The following is a 17,474-nucleotide window of genomic DNA, read 5'->3' on the forward strand; positions in this document are numbered from 1 at the left end:
GCTCCGGGAAGGCTTGGCTGGAACCAAACGCAAACCGCTGTCTGGGACCCTTTCCCAGAAAGTCCCTCTGAAATTCAGTTTAATTAAGTCCAGCTGGTGCTGCTCCAAGGAGGCGGGGGGGGGGGGAGGCGGAATGTGTGTCTGTGGAAGGGGGGCGGCCGGCCTGAACAGCTCTTACAACGGCCGAGTGGCCTGCGGAACAGGCGGTCAGCTCTCAGCCTGGATTGTGTGTGGAATTAAAAGAGCAATAAGGTCTCCCCACTGCCACTTTGCAAGCTGCTATCCAAACTGGGGGAGGTGGAAGGAGCTAGAACCTTGCAAACAACAACAGATGTTTCTTTTGCCCAGAGCCGGCCGCCTTCCCGTCTCAACAAGAGTCCTGCAGCCCCAGACCCCTGGGCAGTGGAGTCGAGGAATCCCGTGCCCTCCAGTAAGGTCCCCATTTTTTTCCCCCGGTCAAGTTTCTTGCACTTGCTACAAATGTGCTAGGCAGAAATTCAGCAGGTGAAGGTTCGCCTGGCTTGGTGGTGCAGCGAGGGGGAAAGTTTTGCCTGTTCAATATCTGCCCATCAGAACAAAAGAAGGCCCGGGGGGGGGGGGGGGCTGCCAGATTTTTAAAAGTGCCGATGAGGTCTGAAGTCAGACTAGTACTGAGACGGCAGGAGAAGGAACAAGATTCTCACGAGTTTTGGTGGCATAGAGCCCTGTTAATGGCCCTCCAAGGAGCTGCAGGCGGCCGGGCTTGGCTGGAATTCGAGTGACACTTGGCCCGCCTCGTTTCTCTTCTCTCTTTGACCTGAGACTGAGCACCACATCCAGCTGCTACAGGGATGGGCCACAGCTGGCTTCTAAGTCCCTCTTCCACATAAAGAGGGATCCAGATGTTGCCAGCGTCTCCAATAAAAGGGGGCCCATATATTGGGTTAGATGAGCCAATGTATTTAAAACCTGGGCAGGGTCCCTCAGGCCCCCGGGGCAAATCCAGCTTTCCTGGGGGCTGAATCCGATCCTCTGGGGTTTTCCGATGGCCGGCCCCACTTTGCCTGGCACCACCCCCTTTGCTCCGCCCACCCATCATGGGTTAGTTCCCCAGGTTTCGGCCGTTTCTCTCCCCCACCCACCCCAATATTCTAAAAGGCTGGAACGGGCAAGAAGTGGGTCACGAACCCAAGGCATTCTGCAACTGTGCTCTCATCGAACTGATGGTGTGTAGACACACTCACACAAACACATGCGCATGTGATATTTGAACGAAAGGGAAATGGAGAATTAACTGCAATTTAATTGTCTAAACCAGACTTCCTCAACGTGGGGCGCTCCAGATGTGTTGGACTACAACTCCCAGAATGCCCCAGCCAGCTGGCTGGGGCATTCTGGGAGTTGTAGTCCAACACATCTGGAGCGCCCCACGTTGAGGAAGTCTGGTCTAAACATTTCTATTGTTGTCTCTTAATCTAAGTGAAAACGTAAGTATTGAGGCCCCAAGATAAAAATATTTATTTATTTATTTATTTATTTATTGCATTTCTGTACTGCCCAATAGCTGAAGCTCTCTGGGCGGTTCACAAAAATTAATAGCCGAAGACCAGGGAGTCCAGTTGGATCTGGGCCCACCCCAAATTCCACCCCAGTCCTCCTCCCCCCCCCCCCACCACCATTCTCTTTATTTAGGATTCCTTGGTGTGTTCGTTACGTCTGTATTCCACCTTTCCTCCAAGCAGCTCAAAGTGGTGCGCGTGGTTTGCCTCCCCCTTTGGTCTTCACAACAACCCTGTGAGGTGGGTTATGCCCAAAACAGGGGCACAGCAATCTCCTGCTCTTCCTTTGCAGTCATTGACCTCCTGGAGGCGCTCAACATCACCCGCTCCATCGTGGGGGTCACCAAGGCCAAGGGTCCGGATCCGGGGGTGCCGGCCTGGAAGTTCCGCCAGCGGGTGCCCCACCTCACCCTCCCCTGGGATTACTCCGTCTACCTGCTGTCCACGGTGCAGGCCGCCCTCGGGTTCCACTTTGTGGCCCGCCAGAGCCGGGGCTCGGAGGGGACCCTCATCTCCCTGGTGTCGCCAGCCGCCACCAAGCGGGACGGGCGGCCGCTCCTGCAGCTGGTGTCCAGCTCCCAAGCAGATCAGCTCCGACTGGAGTACCGCGCTGTGCACAACATGGAGGCGGCCTCCTTGACCTTCCCTGGCAGCAACCCCTTCTCCCGCAGCCGCTGGGCCCGGCTGGCCCTGAACCTGGAGCCCCAGCGCGTCTCCCTCTTCGTGGACTGCCAGGAGCCCGTTGTCTTCGAGAAGGGCGGCGGCGAGGAGGTGCTGAGCCTCATCCTGCCCCTGGACCTGCAAATCACCTTCGCCAGTCTGGATGGGGACAAGGCCAGCAAGTTCCTGGTAAGACGGAAAGGCGCCCTGAAGCAGAGGACAGTCACCACTCCGGCCAACCCCTCCGGCCATCAGCCACGGGATTCCCAGCTGCTAGCTTAGATCAGGGCATTGAGAAGATCTCCAGATGTTTTGGACTTCACCACCCAGAACCCCCAACCATTGGCCATGCTGGCGGGGGCTTCTGGGAATTGAAGTCCAAAACATCTGGAGCTTTCTCTTCCGCCCACTCCTGGCTTAAATGGTCACTTTAGGTCAGGCTTCCCCAAACCTGGAGCCTTCATAAGAACCTAAGAAGTGCTCTGATGTTGGATCAGACCCAGGGTCCATCTAGTCCAGCACTCTGTTCACACAGGGGCCAACCAGCCATGGGCCAGGGATGAACAAGCAGGACATGGTGCAACAGCACCCTCCCGCCCATGTTCTCTGTTGTTTTCAGCCCAGCACTGCTGGAGTGCTGGGCTGAAAACAACAGGATGAAATTTAATAGGGATAAATACCAAGTTCTACATTTAGGAAATAGAAACCAAAGGCACAGTTACAAGATGGGGGATACTTGGCTTAGCAATACTACAAACGAGAAGGATCTTGGAATTGTTGTAGATCACAGGAACCAACAGTGCGATATGGCTGCAAGAAAGGCCAATGCTATTTTGGGCTGCATTAATAGAAGTATAGCTTCCAAATCACGGGAGGTCCTGGTTCCTCTCTATTCGACCTTGGTTAGGCCTCATCTAGAATATTGCGTCCAGTTCTGGGCTCCACCATTCAAGAAGGATGCAGACAAGCTGGAGCATGTTCAGAGGAGGGCAGCCAGGATGATCAGGGGTCTGGAAACAAAGCCCTATGAGGAGAGACTGAAAGAACTGGGCATGTTTAGCCTGGAGAAGAGAAGATTGAGGGGAGACATGAGAGCACTCTTCAAATACTTAAAAGGTTGTCACACAGAGGAGGGCCAGGATCTCTTCTGGATCCTCCCAGAGTGCAGGACACGGAATAATGGGCTCAAGTTAAAGGAAGCCAGATTCCAGCTGGACATCAGGAAAAACTTCCTGACTTTTAGAGCAGTACAACAATGGAATCAGTGACCTAGGGAGGTTGTGGGCTCTCCCACACTAGAGGCCTTCAAGAGGCAGCTGGACAAGCATCTGTCAGGGATGCTTTAGGGTGGATTCTTGCATTGAGCAGGGGGTTGGACTCAGTGGCCTTGTAGGCCCCTTCGAACTCTGCTATTCTATGATTCTATGATTCCCCAGCAGCTGGTGCACACAGGCTTACTGCCTCAAATACTGGAGATAGCACACAGATGTGTTGGACTCCAATTCCCATCACTCCCAGTCAGCCTGGCTGGGAGTGATGGGAGTTGTAGTCCAACACATCTGGAAGGCTGCTTTAGATAACTTCATAGAATAGCAGAGTTGGAAGGGGCCTACAAGGCCATCGAGTCCAACCCCCTGCTCAATGCAGCAATCCACCCTAAAGCATCCCTGACAGATGGTTGTCCAGCTGCCTCTTGAATGCCTCTAGGGTGGGAGAGACCACAACCTCCCTAGGGAACTGATTCCATTGTCATACTGCTCTAACACTCAGGACGTTTTTCCTGATGTCCAGCGGGAATCTGGCTTCCTGTAACTTGAGCCCGTTATTCCGTGTCCTGCACTCTGGGAAGATCGAGAAGAGATCCTGGCCCTCCTCTGTGGGACAACCTTTTAAGTCTTTGAAGAGTGCTATGGAGAAGACAGATCTATCCACTCCTGTTAGTCATGCTAAGAAGAATTCTGTTGGATCACACCTAAGGCCAGTTGTATCCCCTTTTAAAACTATCTCCGCTCCTAGCCACTGCTGCGTCACAGCTGCTTGGCCACCGTGTGAACAGAGTGCTGGACTAGATGGACCCTTGGTTTGATCCAGCCTCAGGGCTCTTCTCATGTTCCTGTTTTACTAATCGCCGTTTTATTAATGGTTTCATCGGAACTGCAGCTTGAGCCATTTCCCTCCCCCCTCTTTTTTTTAACAGCTTTTCTCTTGGGTTTTTCTCTTTTTAACGGGCCGCTTTGGAAAGCATTTTTTTAAAGCAGGAAGCCGGCAAATAAACAAACCCATGAGAAAAGGCGGCACCGTCCCTTCGCCAGCGCTCACGTCCCTACGGCAGCCGGCAGAATCACTGGGCTGGAGGGACGAAAGTCACGATGTGGGGGTGCTGCACGTCCTCCTGCGTTGGAAGAGGAGGAGAGCAGAGGCCTGGAACTGCTGCTGTTTTCTGAGGGCAGCAGCAGCAGCAGCAGCGTCCTCTGTCAAGCCTATTAATGGCGAAGCGTAAAATCTTTCCAGGTTCCTGAAGCAGCTTTTCCCTTTTAGTGTAGCTTGTTAAGGCGTCGTTTCCCTGGTTTCCAGAGCTTAATTCCTGCTCCAGAACTTCATAAAGCCCCGAAGGGACACGTTTGCTCCCCAGCCGCTGCGCCCCCTTCTCACACAAGCCACCTCCCCCCGCCCCAAACCAGGGGTGTTGAATCTCTTTCAACCTGGGGGCTGAGTTCTGTTCGGGAGAAGATCTCGGGGGCTGCGTTCCAGTGATGGGCGGAGACGAAGGCCAGAGGGGGCGGGCCCAAAGTCAAAAGTTTATACTGTTGTTTTATACTTCGAATGTTTTTAATTTTTGTGAACCGCCCAGAGAGCTCCGGCTATTGGGCGGTATAGAAACGTAATAAATAAATAAATAAATAAATAAATAAATAAAAGGGGTGGTGCTAAAATACCCCCAAATACCAGTGCATTTTAGCTTATGCTCTCACTGCCAGTAACGAAGCTGGAGGAGAGGCGTGCCCACTTTTTAGGGGCTGCCTATATGTCGCTGGGTTGCCGACGCATTAAACAAAACCCCACGGTTTCTCTGCTGTGGGGTGGCGATGGCTAAACCCGACGCAGAGGGAGGGTGAGGGGTTTCCGGTGGCCATTTGGCTCACTGGGGCTGCCCTCTGCCTGGGCGGATGGCAACCGATCAGGAATCACCATCCGCCCGGAGAATGCCTCTCCAGGGCGAGGATAGACGGGATATGCCGTGCCGTATCCACCTCACTCCGGTGAAAAAGTTGGCGTAAGTCCCCAACTTTTTTAATCTGCAGGTTTACAGGAAGCCCCACGATGACTGCGAGGTGGCTGCTGCATTGTGTATCCGACGCAGCGCCGCTGCGCACCTACCGTGAGGCTTTCAGAGCATATAGGGCAGCCCCTTAGAAAGGGTGGGGGTGCACAAAAGCTGGAAAACCATGGTCTGGGGAAAGGAGGCACGGTCCTCTTTTGAATCCAGGAGGGGTGAATTGGGACCCCCAGAGGGCTGGATTCGGCCCACGGGGCGAGGTCTTGCATTCTTGCCACAAACCATACTTTTATTTCGTTTTGTATGGAACATTAGAAAGTTTGGGGAAGGTCTTTAGCACATGCTGTGCATGCAGGAGTCCCCGGTCCAGTTTAAGGGATCTGGTGGCAGGGGGGTGAGGGTGGAAAAGACCCCGCTCGGCTCAGCTGGAGACACTGGGAAGTTGCGGCGAGGCAGCAAAGGCCACACTGAGCTGGGTGGACCCTTGGAGTGTCCCTCGTTGCTTAGCTCTGATCCACCTCTGAGCATTTTCCCAACCTGCCCGCTCTGTTTCCCAGGCCACGTTTTCTAGGGTGACTCTCTCCGCCTTTTTCTGCAGGGCTACTGGCAGACAGCCGAGATCTCGCCCAGTGGTTTCCCACACCGCCCCTGGCACTGCGAGAACCTGCCAGGTAAGAGCTCTGTGTGTGTGTGTGTCTGTGTGTGTGTGTGTGTGTGTGTGTGTGTGTGTGTGTCCAATGGTGAGGAGGCTCCCGTGGCATGCTCAGCCCCACGATGAAGGCCGTGAGGTGTATCCACACGGAAGGGAGTTGGTGGGAAGGGGCAAAGGGACACAGATCAAAGCAACCCGCTGACTTTGGAAAAGTTTGCTCCCCATCATGGCTTTGACATCCAGGCGGAGAGTAAGCACAGCTGGACCAGATGTTCCCTGTCATGGGCGGGTAAGATCCGTGGGCCTCGGATGGATGGGAGCCAGCTGGATGGCGGAGTCTGCTGACATCTGGGAGGCTGGATGTTTTGGAGGCCTCAAGAGCCGAGAGCAGCAGGAGGGGCCGGGAGCTCTCAGAATGGGGGTGGCAAGAGAATGTGATGTCTCTGTCTGAGTCTAAGCCAGGCAAATGGTGTTTTGGAGAGCTTTGCAAACGATCCTTTTCTTGCATCGTTGTGATAAGGGGCTGAAACGGCTTTACTCAAGTTGGCACTTCTGTTGCGGGCAGAGCGCAGCGTGGCTTCACCCCTGCCTGCTTGCCTCATCGTGGCTGTCAATGTCATTCTCCCTAATGGCATTGAGTAGGACTGCCTTTCCCAACCTGGGGCCCTCCAGATGTTTTAGAGTGCCGGACACGGAATAACGGGCTCAAGTTAAAGGAAGCCAGATTCCAGCTGGACATCAGGAAAAACTCCCTGACTGTTAGAACAGTACGACAATGGAATCAGTTACCAAGGGAGGTTGTGGGCTCTCCCACACTAGAGGCCTTCAAGAGGCAGCTGGACAACCATCTGTCAGGGATGCTTTAGGGTGGATTCCTGCATTGAGCAGGGGGTTGGACTCCATGGCCTTGTAGGCCCCTTCCAACTCTGCTATTCTATGTTTCTATGACTACCAGGTACCAGGAGAGGCTGGGGCAGGGTATTTTCCCCATGGGCAGGCCCCAAAGGTTATCATCTCTCCAGGAGGGCCCTCTCTCCCTTGAAACACTTCACTATCATCCATATTCTGCTTCGCACTGTGGGTTAGCGTGTTGTCCGAACTCAGGACACTTTCTACAGGGTGGCTTGTAAGCCTTGCAGTGACGGTGACCCTATGAAAAGGAGGACCGGGCTCCTGTATCTTTAACAGCTGTATTGAAAAGGAAATTTCAGCAGGTATCATTTGTATATATGGGGAACCTGGGGAAATTTCCTCTTCATCACAACAGTTAAAGCTGCAGGAGCCCTGCCCTCTTTTAAATCTGGTCACTCTAGTAAAGCTCCTGCAGCTTTAACTGTTGTGATGAAGAGGGAATTTCACTACGTTCTCCTTATATACAAATGACTCCTGCTGAAATTCCCTTTTCAATACAACTGTTAAAGATACAGGAGCCCTGTCCTCCTTTTCATAGGGTCACCCTATGCAGTGTGGATTGTTAACTGCCCTAAACAGGGTGGATTTGATTTAAATCACTACTCAGAAAGACTCGATTTAATCATGTGACTTCCACACACCCCAAAGTGCACTCTATTCATTGAATTTTTTGAAACTTACCACTTAAGAGGTAAAGGGTTGATTCTGTGTACATAAATTTGCAAAGGCACAATGGGATTGTGATCCCTGCAGACACAAATTCACAGTTTTGAGAACTGTAAAACCAAACATCTGTGATAATAATATCTTCTAGATAGAAAAATTGCCCAGTAATCTAACAGAAACCTCTGGAAGAACATGACATTGTAAATGGATTAATGGAATTCATTTACCCAAAAATTTAAACATTGCATGAATATACAGCCCCATGCTACATAATTAAAAACTAATCCTTATTTCATGATGAATAAGCTTTGGACTATAATGTATCTTAAATAGAAAACTATCTTTAGATAGATTTTTCCTCAAAAAGCATTTAATTTTAAAAAATCTGATTTTTTTTAAAAAAGTCATTAATTTTTATCCACCCTGGATTAACAACAAACCAATGGGTTGTCAAGGTGGCTTGTTGGATATAAATTAGCGACATTTCATGGTTAACAGGCCACCCTGCGGAAAATGCCCAGGGATCAGACAACACGCTAACTCACCGTTCAACAAGCAACTCATGGTTCAACAACAACTCACACTTAACCACTGAGTGTGGGTTAGCGTGTTGTGTGTGAACCCAGCCAGAGGCCTCCCTCCATGTTATACAAACCGTCTTGATTCAATATGGAGCAAATCCATTCCAGATTTTGAGCAAAAAGAATTACTTCTTCAGTAATTCTTTAATCGTTACAAACATTGGTTGCAACAAGACAAAAAAGAATCACTTCCGGATAGAAGATACTCCGGCTCTGGTGGAGTTAGCAGGACATGTTGGCCATGAAACCAGATCTCTTGTCCTTCATGTTTCATGCAGAGTGATTACTGAGCAGCTGCGTTCGCTGCAGCATCTGCTAAGAAATGCTTTCATTTCTTTGATCTTTCAGGATAATTTCTGAACCACAGTAAGCACACGCATAGCTCCTAAAGACACAAGCATAAAAAACACCCCATCACTGAAGTGGATCAGGGGTGCAGAACCGAGGGACCAGGGTCTAAATCTGCCCCCCTGGGGGACCCCAAAAGGCGATGTCCCTTTCCCCCAGACGCACACACACAATAGAAGTATAGCTTCCAAATCACGTGAGGTACTCGTTCCTCTCTATTCGGCCCTGGTTAGGTCTCATCTAGAGTATTGCGTCCAGTTTTGGGCTCCACAATTCAAGAAGGACGCAGACAAGCTGGAGCGTGTTCAGAGGAGGGCAACCAGGATGATCAGGGGTCTGGAAACAAAGCCCTACGAAGAGAGACTGAAAGAACTGGGCATGTTTAGCCTGAAGAAGAGAAGATGGAGGGGAGACATGAGAGCACTCTTCAAATACTTGAAAGGTTGTCACACAGAGGAGGGCCAGGATCTCTTCTCGATCCTCCCAGAGTGCAGGACACGGAATAATGGACTCAAGTCAAAGGAAGCCAGATTCCAGATAGACATCAGGAAAAAATTCCTGACTGCTAGAGCAGTACGACAATGGAACCAATGACCTAGGGAGGTGGTGGGCTCTCCCACAGTAGAGGCCTTCAAGAGGCAGCTGGACAAGCATCTATCAGGGATGCTTTAGGGTGGATTCCTGCATTGAGCAGGGGGTTGGATTGGATGGCCTTGTAGGCCCCTTCCAACTCTGCTATTCCATGATTCTATGACTGTCAATCATTTGGTGATTTCCTGGTGTGTTTTTTTAGCATTTCCCCCCATTTGAAAACGGGGGAAATGCTAAAAAAACACACCCAGGAAATCACCAAATGATTGATAGTTATAGAATCATAAGGAAAAACTGAGTTATTTATTATATTCAACCAATCCATATGTGATACAAAGGGTTGCACTATTTGCAGTGAAAGCTAATAGATGCAGAACAAAGTTTTTAGATACAATTGGATTGTGTTGTTATAAAGATTCAGACATATAAATGTAATGTCATTGAGTAACAATTAAAGGTTTCCGTATGTCTGCTGTGCTCCTATCTTACTATCCTTTTAGTAATGCATGTTACGTTTTTGATAGCTCTGTAATTTTTAACCGTATGTAATTTTCATCATGTATAGTATAGCAAAATGTCAAGTTTGTATGTGTTGCAATGATCTGTGGATTGAGCAATAAACATATTAATTGACTTATTTACTAGCAGCAAAAAATTTAAGGTAGAAAATGCTGGCACTTTTTTAATTTTTTGGGTTTTTTTTTTTTGTATTTGGGGGCCTTTTCCTTTTGGCGTTCAGCCCTGCCTGTCACTGCAATACGCCCCCCACCCCACCCCGAGCTTCTTTGGAATGGAATTGGGACTCAGGGATGAAAGCGGTTCTGCGCCCCTGAAGCGAAGGCTGTGCGGAATGCCTGCCCAGCGTCCGAGGGGCAGTGGGCCTCTGCCTGCCACTTGCTAGGGGACAGCGGCCGCAGGGCCTCGCTGCCCTCTGGCCGTGCTTGTGGGCTTCCCAGAGACGTGTCGCAAAACAGCCTAGCCAGGGCTAGATCCGTCCGGTAGGGCTGTCTCATGTCTCTCAGTTGCACGTGCTTTCAATGGGAGGAGAAATGAGGGAACTTGCTAAGTGATCTACAGAGCTTTATTTCAAGCAACAAACGTCTCTTTGACCTGTATAGACGCCACCGCTGTGAAACGACCCCCTAGGCAAAACTAAGCAAGAAAATTGTCCATTCAAAAAGAAAAGAAATAGCTTCTCAAATGTCCATAACTTTAAAGCAGCTGGTGCGGTGGCCGTTTCTGGCGTAATCTCTCCGACTTTCTCACGGCCTCTGTCCGCCCTGAGCGTTTTAGCTTCCGGCGGACCCTAGCATCCGTTAGCACATCAGAATGCTCATCCCTGGAAGCTCCCTCCCTTCCCACTGAGCTTGTAGGATTTGGCCTTGAAGAGATCAGCTCGGGAGGGGGGCAACTCCCAGCTGAGGCCTCTTCCGTGAGAGCTTCCTCCCCCACTGGCCCAGGCTGGGTGGTGTCTGACACTGCGTCTTCTAGTTATGAATCTGATTCTGATTGATTACCTGAAACACCTTCTCCCAACACAGGGGCATTAGGGTTAGACATGACAGGCTCCTCCTCCTACGTCCTTGTGATCCCAAGTCTCTCAGGTCATAGAATCATAGAATAGCAGAGTTGGAAGGGGCCTACAAGGCCATCGAGTCCAACCCCCTGCTCAATGCAGGACTCCACCCTAAAGCATCCCTGACAGAGGGTTGTCCAACTGCCTCTTGAAGGCCTCTAGTGTGGGAGAGCCCACAACCTCCCTGGGTTATTGGCTCCATTGTCATACTGCTCTAACAGTCAGGAAGTTTTTCCTGATGTCCAGCTGGAATCTGGCTTCTTGTAACTTGAGTCCATTATTCCATGTCCTGCATTCTGGGAGGATGGAGAAGAGATCCCAGCCCTCCTCTGTGTGACAACCTTTGAAGTATTTGAAGAGTGCTATTGTGTCTCCCCTCAATCTTCTCTTCTCCAGGCTAAACATGCCCAGTTCTTTCAGGCTCTTTGTTTCCAGACCCCTGATCATCCTGGTTGCCCTCCTCTGAACACACTCCATCTTGTCTGCGTCCTTCTTGAATTGTGGAGCCCAGAACTGGACGCAATACTCTAGATGAGGCCTAAGCAGGGCCGAATAGAGAGGAACCAGTACCTCCCGTGATTTGGAAGCTATACTTCTATTCATGCAGCCCAAAATAGCATTTGCCTTTCTTGCAGCCATATCGCACTGTTGGCTCATATTCAGCTTGCGATCTACAGCAATTCCAAGATCCTTCTCGTTTGTAGTATTGCTGAGCCAAGTATCCCCATCTTGTAACTGTGCATTTGGTTTCTATTTCCTAAATGTAGAACTTGGCATTTATCGTATCTCAGAGATTTATCCTGCTCAGCCTCATGTCTGGAATTTGGCATCTTCTTGGCCCCCCATTAGGGTGGGGGCGAGGGGGGAGAAACCTTGAGCATTAATTGACCAATTACCTGGAAAAGAGGCTTCCACAGGTCATGAGACTAACCCATACCTCCAGGCCAAACATGTGAAACCCTCGCTGGGCCTGCTACAGACTGAGCCTAACTAGCTCTCGAGGCGTATTTATTTATTTATCATAGAATCATAGACTAGCAGAGTTGGAAGGCGCCTACAAGGCCATCGAGTCCAAACCCCTGCTCGATGCAGAAATCCACCCTAAAGCATCCCTGACAAGTGGTTGTCCAACTGCTTCTTGAAGGCCTCTAGTGTGGGAGAGCCCACAACCTCCCTGGGTTATTGGCTCCATTGTCATACTGCTCTAACAGTCAGGAAGTTTTTCCTGATCTCCAGCTGGAATCTGGCTTCCTGTAACTTGAGTCCGTTATTCCATGTCCTGCATTCTGGGAGGATGGAGAAGAGATCCTGGCCCTCCTCTGTGTGACAACCTTTTAAGTATTTGAAGAGTGCTCTCATGTCTCCCCTCACTCTTCTCTTCTCCAGGCTAAACATGCCCAGTTATTTCATTCTCTCTTCATAGGGCTTTGTTTCCAGACCCCTGATCATCCTGGTTGTATTTATGTATGTATGCATTTATTTATTTATAATGCCACTTAATATAATACAATCCCTAAGCGGTTTATGGAAGTTCAGCTTCATTGAGGCTCCGCGCATTCTGGGTTCGTGGCTTCCCGGGCGATGCAGCTCAGAAGTCACGATGCGTCAGCTAGGTAGTTTTATTCCCCGTTTCCCAAGCGGGAAGAACTCCCTTGGAGGAAAAGGCATGGCAGACCTCGGAAGTCCAGGTCGGAACAATCTGTTTTGGTGGGAGAAAGAAACCAAGGAAGGAAAGGAAAAGGTCAGAATCTGGATCAGGCTTCCTTTCCCTGCTCCCAGCTCCTCTGCGCATTGAACCAAACTCACCTGAGCAGAGCCTGCACATGTGTGCATGATGCAAGGAAAGGTCCCCAATCATGCGTGCATTAGCTACGCACCTAAACTTTGCACACACACACACACACACGCACGCACACACAGGCTCTGTTCTAGCCACTTCAGCTGGACACATGGGGTTTGACGGCAGGCACAGCCCACTTCAGCCCATGTGTCCTCTTTTACAGGGGGGCTGTCCTCTATTTTGAAAACATCCTTTGTCTGAAAGGACATCCTATCTGATTCCAGTTTAAAGATCCAGGCCCATAAGAACGGCTGACCCTCCAGCGTTGGCACCTGGCCAGCCAAAGGAAGAGGAAGAGGCAGAGGCTCACGCCGCACCTGGTCTCGGGTGAGAGAGATGGGCTGTATTTCTATGTAGCCCTTCTTTCTAAATTGGCATCGCTCTATATAAATTGGCCTGTGCCAATGTCATGCCATTCGCCGCCCTCTTTTCCCCCGCCTTTTTTTTTGGAGTGGTACATTTCCATTTGGGGGGCGATTCAGAAGCAGCCCCTCAACCCCCCCTTCATGCGCTCAGCAAATGCCTGCGCAAGGCTCAAAAGGGGACTCACAGGAGGGCCGCTCCGGATTGGAGCCACACCAGGGGCAAAGGGTTAAAGCCTCCCTCCCCCACCAGGATCCCTGGGGGACGGGAGGGGGCGTGCAATTGTGTGAATTGTTTTTAAAGTACAATTTGCGCAATTGCTAACTGCGCACATGGTGTTGAGTTCCGTCCGGCCCTCGCACTGCTGCAGTCCTCCTGGGGTCTGGACGACCCCGCCTGCCCTCGGCATGGGTCAGGGGCTTCCTTGCTCCCCTGAGAACAAGGCTGCCTTGTTCAGCCCCGTCGGAAGACCCTCTGTCCCGGAGCGGATTCCACTCGGCCCAGGTTGCCCAAGCCTGATGCCTCCCCCCCCCCCCGCCTGCCTCCCCAGCTGGGCGCAATCCCCGATGCCCCCCTTCTCCGCCCGCATCCCAGCCGTGCCACTGCTGCTGCTAATGAGCTGGAGCTGGCTGGCCCCTGCGTGCCCCTTCGGCTAATTGAGTGCTGCTTGTCTTCGGTTCTCCTGCGAGGTCAGGGCACGGGGAAGGTCTCGGCATCAGGCCGGCCTGCGGTCCCCCGTCCCTCCGCTTGGCCCTGAGTGGAGGGTCGAGGCCTCCCGCTGTCTCCCTCGGATGCCCGCTGCTCCCGGCAGCTGCTAGCGGGTCAGGCGGCTCTGGCACCGGAGCGAGGTCAGGCCGTAGGGGGGAATTCCTTCTGGAGATGGAGGAGCTGAGCAAGCGGCTTCATTAAAGCAAACGGCTTCATAGGAAACAAAGCCCTATGAAGAGAGACTGAAAGAACTGGGCATGTTGAGCCTGGAGAGGAGAAGATGGAGGGGAGACATGAGAGCACTCTTCAAAGACTTGAAAGGTTGTCACACAGAGGAGGGCCGGGATCTCTTCTCCATCCTCCCAGAGTGCAGGACACGGAATAACGGGCTCAAGTTAAAGGAAGCCAGATTCCGGCTGGACATCAGGAAAAACTTCCTGATTGTTAGAGCAGTACGACAGTGGAACCAGTTACCTAGGGAGGTGGTGGGCTCTCCCACACTGGAGGCCTTCAAGAGGCAGCTGAACAACCATCTGTCAGGGATGCTTTAGGGTGGATTCCTGCATTGAGCAGGGGGTTGGACTCCATGGCCTTGTAGGCCCCTTCCAACTGTGCTATTCTATGATTCTATGATTAGCCAGACAGAGCCCACCCTGTGCCAGCCCTGCTCCCCTCGGCTGGCTCCGTCATCCGGCACAGTTAGGGGGCTGCCGCCTCTAGCCCTGAACAGCTGGCCCCACGGGATAAGAGCCAGGGCTGCTTCCTCTGGGTGTAAGACAAACAAAGAAAACACCCAAGAAGAAGCCATGCGCATTAATTGCATTTGCATAACGAATCCCTGCTTTCCGGGTGTGGGTGTGTGCCGGATTTATTCTGGCTTTCCTTGAATGCGTTGGCATTTATTCTGCGCGTTGTGGTGTCGCGGCCCCTGGAAGTCCTCTTCTCTGACTTCTGAACTCTCAACTGCAAAGTTGCAAGGGGGTCTTTGTAATCACGACGACCAGGAGCGTACTTTTTAATGCGTTTTATGTCTTTGATTCTGTATGCTGCCTTGGGAAGGGCTTCTGCCCTGGAAGGCAATGAGGAAATATTTTAAATAAATTGAATTTTTTAAAAAATATCTAGATCAGGGATGGTCAACACACAAGCTGATGGCGGCATGCAGGCAGCCTCCTTTCTCAGGCCCACGCCACCCACCCCGCCTCTGCCCCACTGCCGAATTTCGTGGCACAGCAGCAGAAAAACAAGCGAAATTGAAAACAAGCTGATATTTCCTTTTTAAGCAGTTTGCCGCCGGATTTTTGATTGCAAAAAATGTGCTGGATCCTGTGCCCAGAATCATTTTTTAAATGTTTTTGTCTGTGCACGCTGTTTTAGGAGCATTGAAGTTCACATCCCCCAAAAGTCCTGGACTTCATATGTTTGAGGCCCTTTGTCTCCTGAAGGATCTGTGTGTGTGTGTGTGTGATGGCCCGGTTTGGGTCAGCTTCCAGGAGGGCGATGCCATCCTCATGCCGCAGATGTAATCGAAACAAAACCAAGAAGCTTTTTAATTTTATTTTTATAAAAATCAGCTTCGACTGCACGTGCGGTGCTCAATGCACAGTGAAGCATGGCCTCCTCGCATTGACGTTTGGCATGGCTCTCTTTCCCTGGTGGGTTTTGAGGAGGGCTGACCAGCTCAAAGGATGGGTTCTGCATCACCATCGGAGTTGGCAGACCGGCACACATCTGACCCACAGAACTTATAGCCCATCCATTTCAAGGGGGCTGGTAGGAAAGATTTTCCCACGGGATTTTCCCACCCTAGAGGCCTTCAAGAGGCAGCTGGACAACCATCTGTCAGGGATGCTTTAGGGTGGATTCCTGCATTGAGCAGGGGGTTGGACTCAATGGCCTTGTAGGCCCCTTCCAACTCTGCTATTCTATGATTCTGTGATTCTGCACGGCGTTATTTTCGTGCACAGGAGGTGTGGTTCGGCTTTTCTGCCTCAGGTCCAACCAAAGCATCTTTGCCCGGGGCTCGGTCTGGACTCGCCGTTGGGTGAACGAGCCCTCCATGCCTGCCCCCCCAGCGGCTGCCCCATTCCCTCTTTAGCTTGATTGCCGTCTCGTTGACCCACAGAGCTGGACCTGCCGCCTCTGCCCTACATCGGCCTTGAGGAGCGCTACATGGACCTGACCGAGAGGCAGCTGTTCGAGCTGGGCTCTCCGCCACTCCTCGAGCCGCCGGCCCTGACTGACATCCGCCACTACCAGCGGGAGCCCAGCGAGTCTGACTTCCCGCCCCCGGGGGCAGCGCCGCCCAACATGGCCAGCCCGGAGGAGAGGATCCGGAGGCTGGAGGAGCTGGTGGACGGGCTGGGCACCATGTTGGACATGGTGAAAGAGCAGGTGAGGGGCAGCAAGCACATAAGACCCGCGTGGTTTCGATTTCTGTGAAACGCCAGGAGAGCTTCAGCTATTGGGCAGTATAGAAATGAAATGAATGAATAAGAACCTCTTTAGAATGGCCCACCCAGCCTAGGATGACCCTATGGAAACGATGACCAGGCTCCTGTATCTCTAACAGTTGTATTGAAAGGGGAATTTCAGCAGGTGTCGTTCGTATATATGGAGAACCTGGTGAAGTTCCCTCTTCATCACAACAGTTAAAGCTGCAGGAGTCCTGCCTAGCGTGACCAGATACAAAAGAGAGCAGGGCTCCTGGTGAAATTCCCTCTTCATCACAACAGTTCGAATTTCATCACAACAGTCACAGGGCCTTGCTAGACAAGGCCTTAGCGCGCTGTGAGGCCCGGTTTCCCTGCTGTGCGTCCAGACGACGCACAGGGGAATCCGGGGTCAGGCCGTGCTGAAGCCTCCCCTAACGCGCCATAAGCAAAGTCGCTTATGGTGTGCCTTTTCCGCAGCCCCGGCCTCAGGCCGGGGCTGCGGAACATCTAGCAAGGTCCGTGGCTTTTTGCGGCTACTCGCTCGCGAGTAGCCGGGAAAAGCCACGGACTGGGCACAGCGCTCATACGAGCGCTGTGCCCATCGGGCCAGGGGGGGGATCCCGAGGGGGGAAGGCCGGACCCTAAGGCAGTTTCCACCTGTTCCACGAAACCTGGCGGCCAGGTGGAGTAATGAAGGGTTCTGGCCCGTCCCCAGCACCCCCATTAGACTGGGGAGCAAATGCAGTACTCCTGCCCCGGGCACAACTTGGAGACGAACACAAAACGGGCATCCAAGGTCAGGTCAGGTGACCTACGGGCTCTTTTGTCACTATAATGGCTGGGAATGTTGATGTCATTGTTTCCGTTTGGGATATTTAACCGGGATGTCAGAGGAAAAGCCTACGGCCCTCTTGCTCAGCAGCAAGCCGGCAAAGGGGCACTGCCAGAGGCGCTCTGCTGGCCCTATGCCTGCAGCCTAACACAGTAAAGCGCATTCCAGCAACAGATCCAGCCGGCGCAGCCCACCTGAAGCATGAAAATCTAGAATGTCAGCAGCTACAGCCTTAGAGATTCACAACCCTCCTTCACTCACCCCAACATTTTAGCCGTTGTCCTCAGCGAGTCCTTACGTTTCATTTATTTATTTATTTATTTATTTAAGGATTTTTATGCCGCCATTCAGCCAAAAAAGGCTCTCACAGCGGCTTACAAAAGTATTTCTTGACAGCTGGCTGGGGCATTCTGGGAGGTGCAGTCCAACACATCTGGAGCGCCCCAGGTTGAGGAAGGCTGCTCTAGCCACTACGCCACACTGGCTCTGGTGGTT

At 51.7% G+C, this 17,474-nt stretch overlaps 1 protein-coding gene across 1 annotated transcript in view; it reads left to right on the forward strand.

The window, feature by feature from the left end:
- KCP (kielin cysteine rich BMP regulator) overlaps nt 1–17,474 on the forward strand; it is an 88,595-nt gene that overhangs the window by 2,563 nt on the left and 68,558 nt on the right. Inside the window, exons 2-4 of the mRNA XM_063134496.1 lie at nt 1,831–2,387; nt 6,074–6,146; nt 15,838–16,106. Coding sequence (XP_062990566.1) covers nt 1,831–2,387; nt 6,074–6,146; nt 15,838–16,106 — 899 coding nt within the window. The remainder of the gene's footprint in view (nt 1–1,830; nt 2,388–6,073; nt 6,147–15,837; nt 16,107–17,474) is intronic.

Source organism: Elgaria multicarinata, chromosome 9 (genome assembly GCF_023053635.1).
Source record: "Elgaria multicarinata webbii isolate HBS135686 ecotype San Diego chromosome 9, rElgMul1.1.pri, whole genome shotgun sequence".
In the NCBI taxonomy this organism is placed as follows: Eukaryota; Metazoa; Chordata; class Lepidosauria; order Squamata; family Anguidae; genus Elgaria; species Elgaria multicarinata.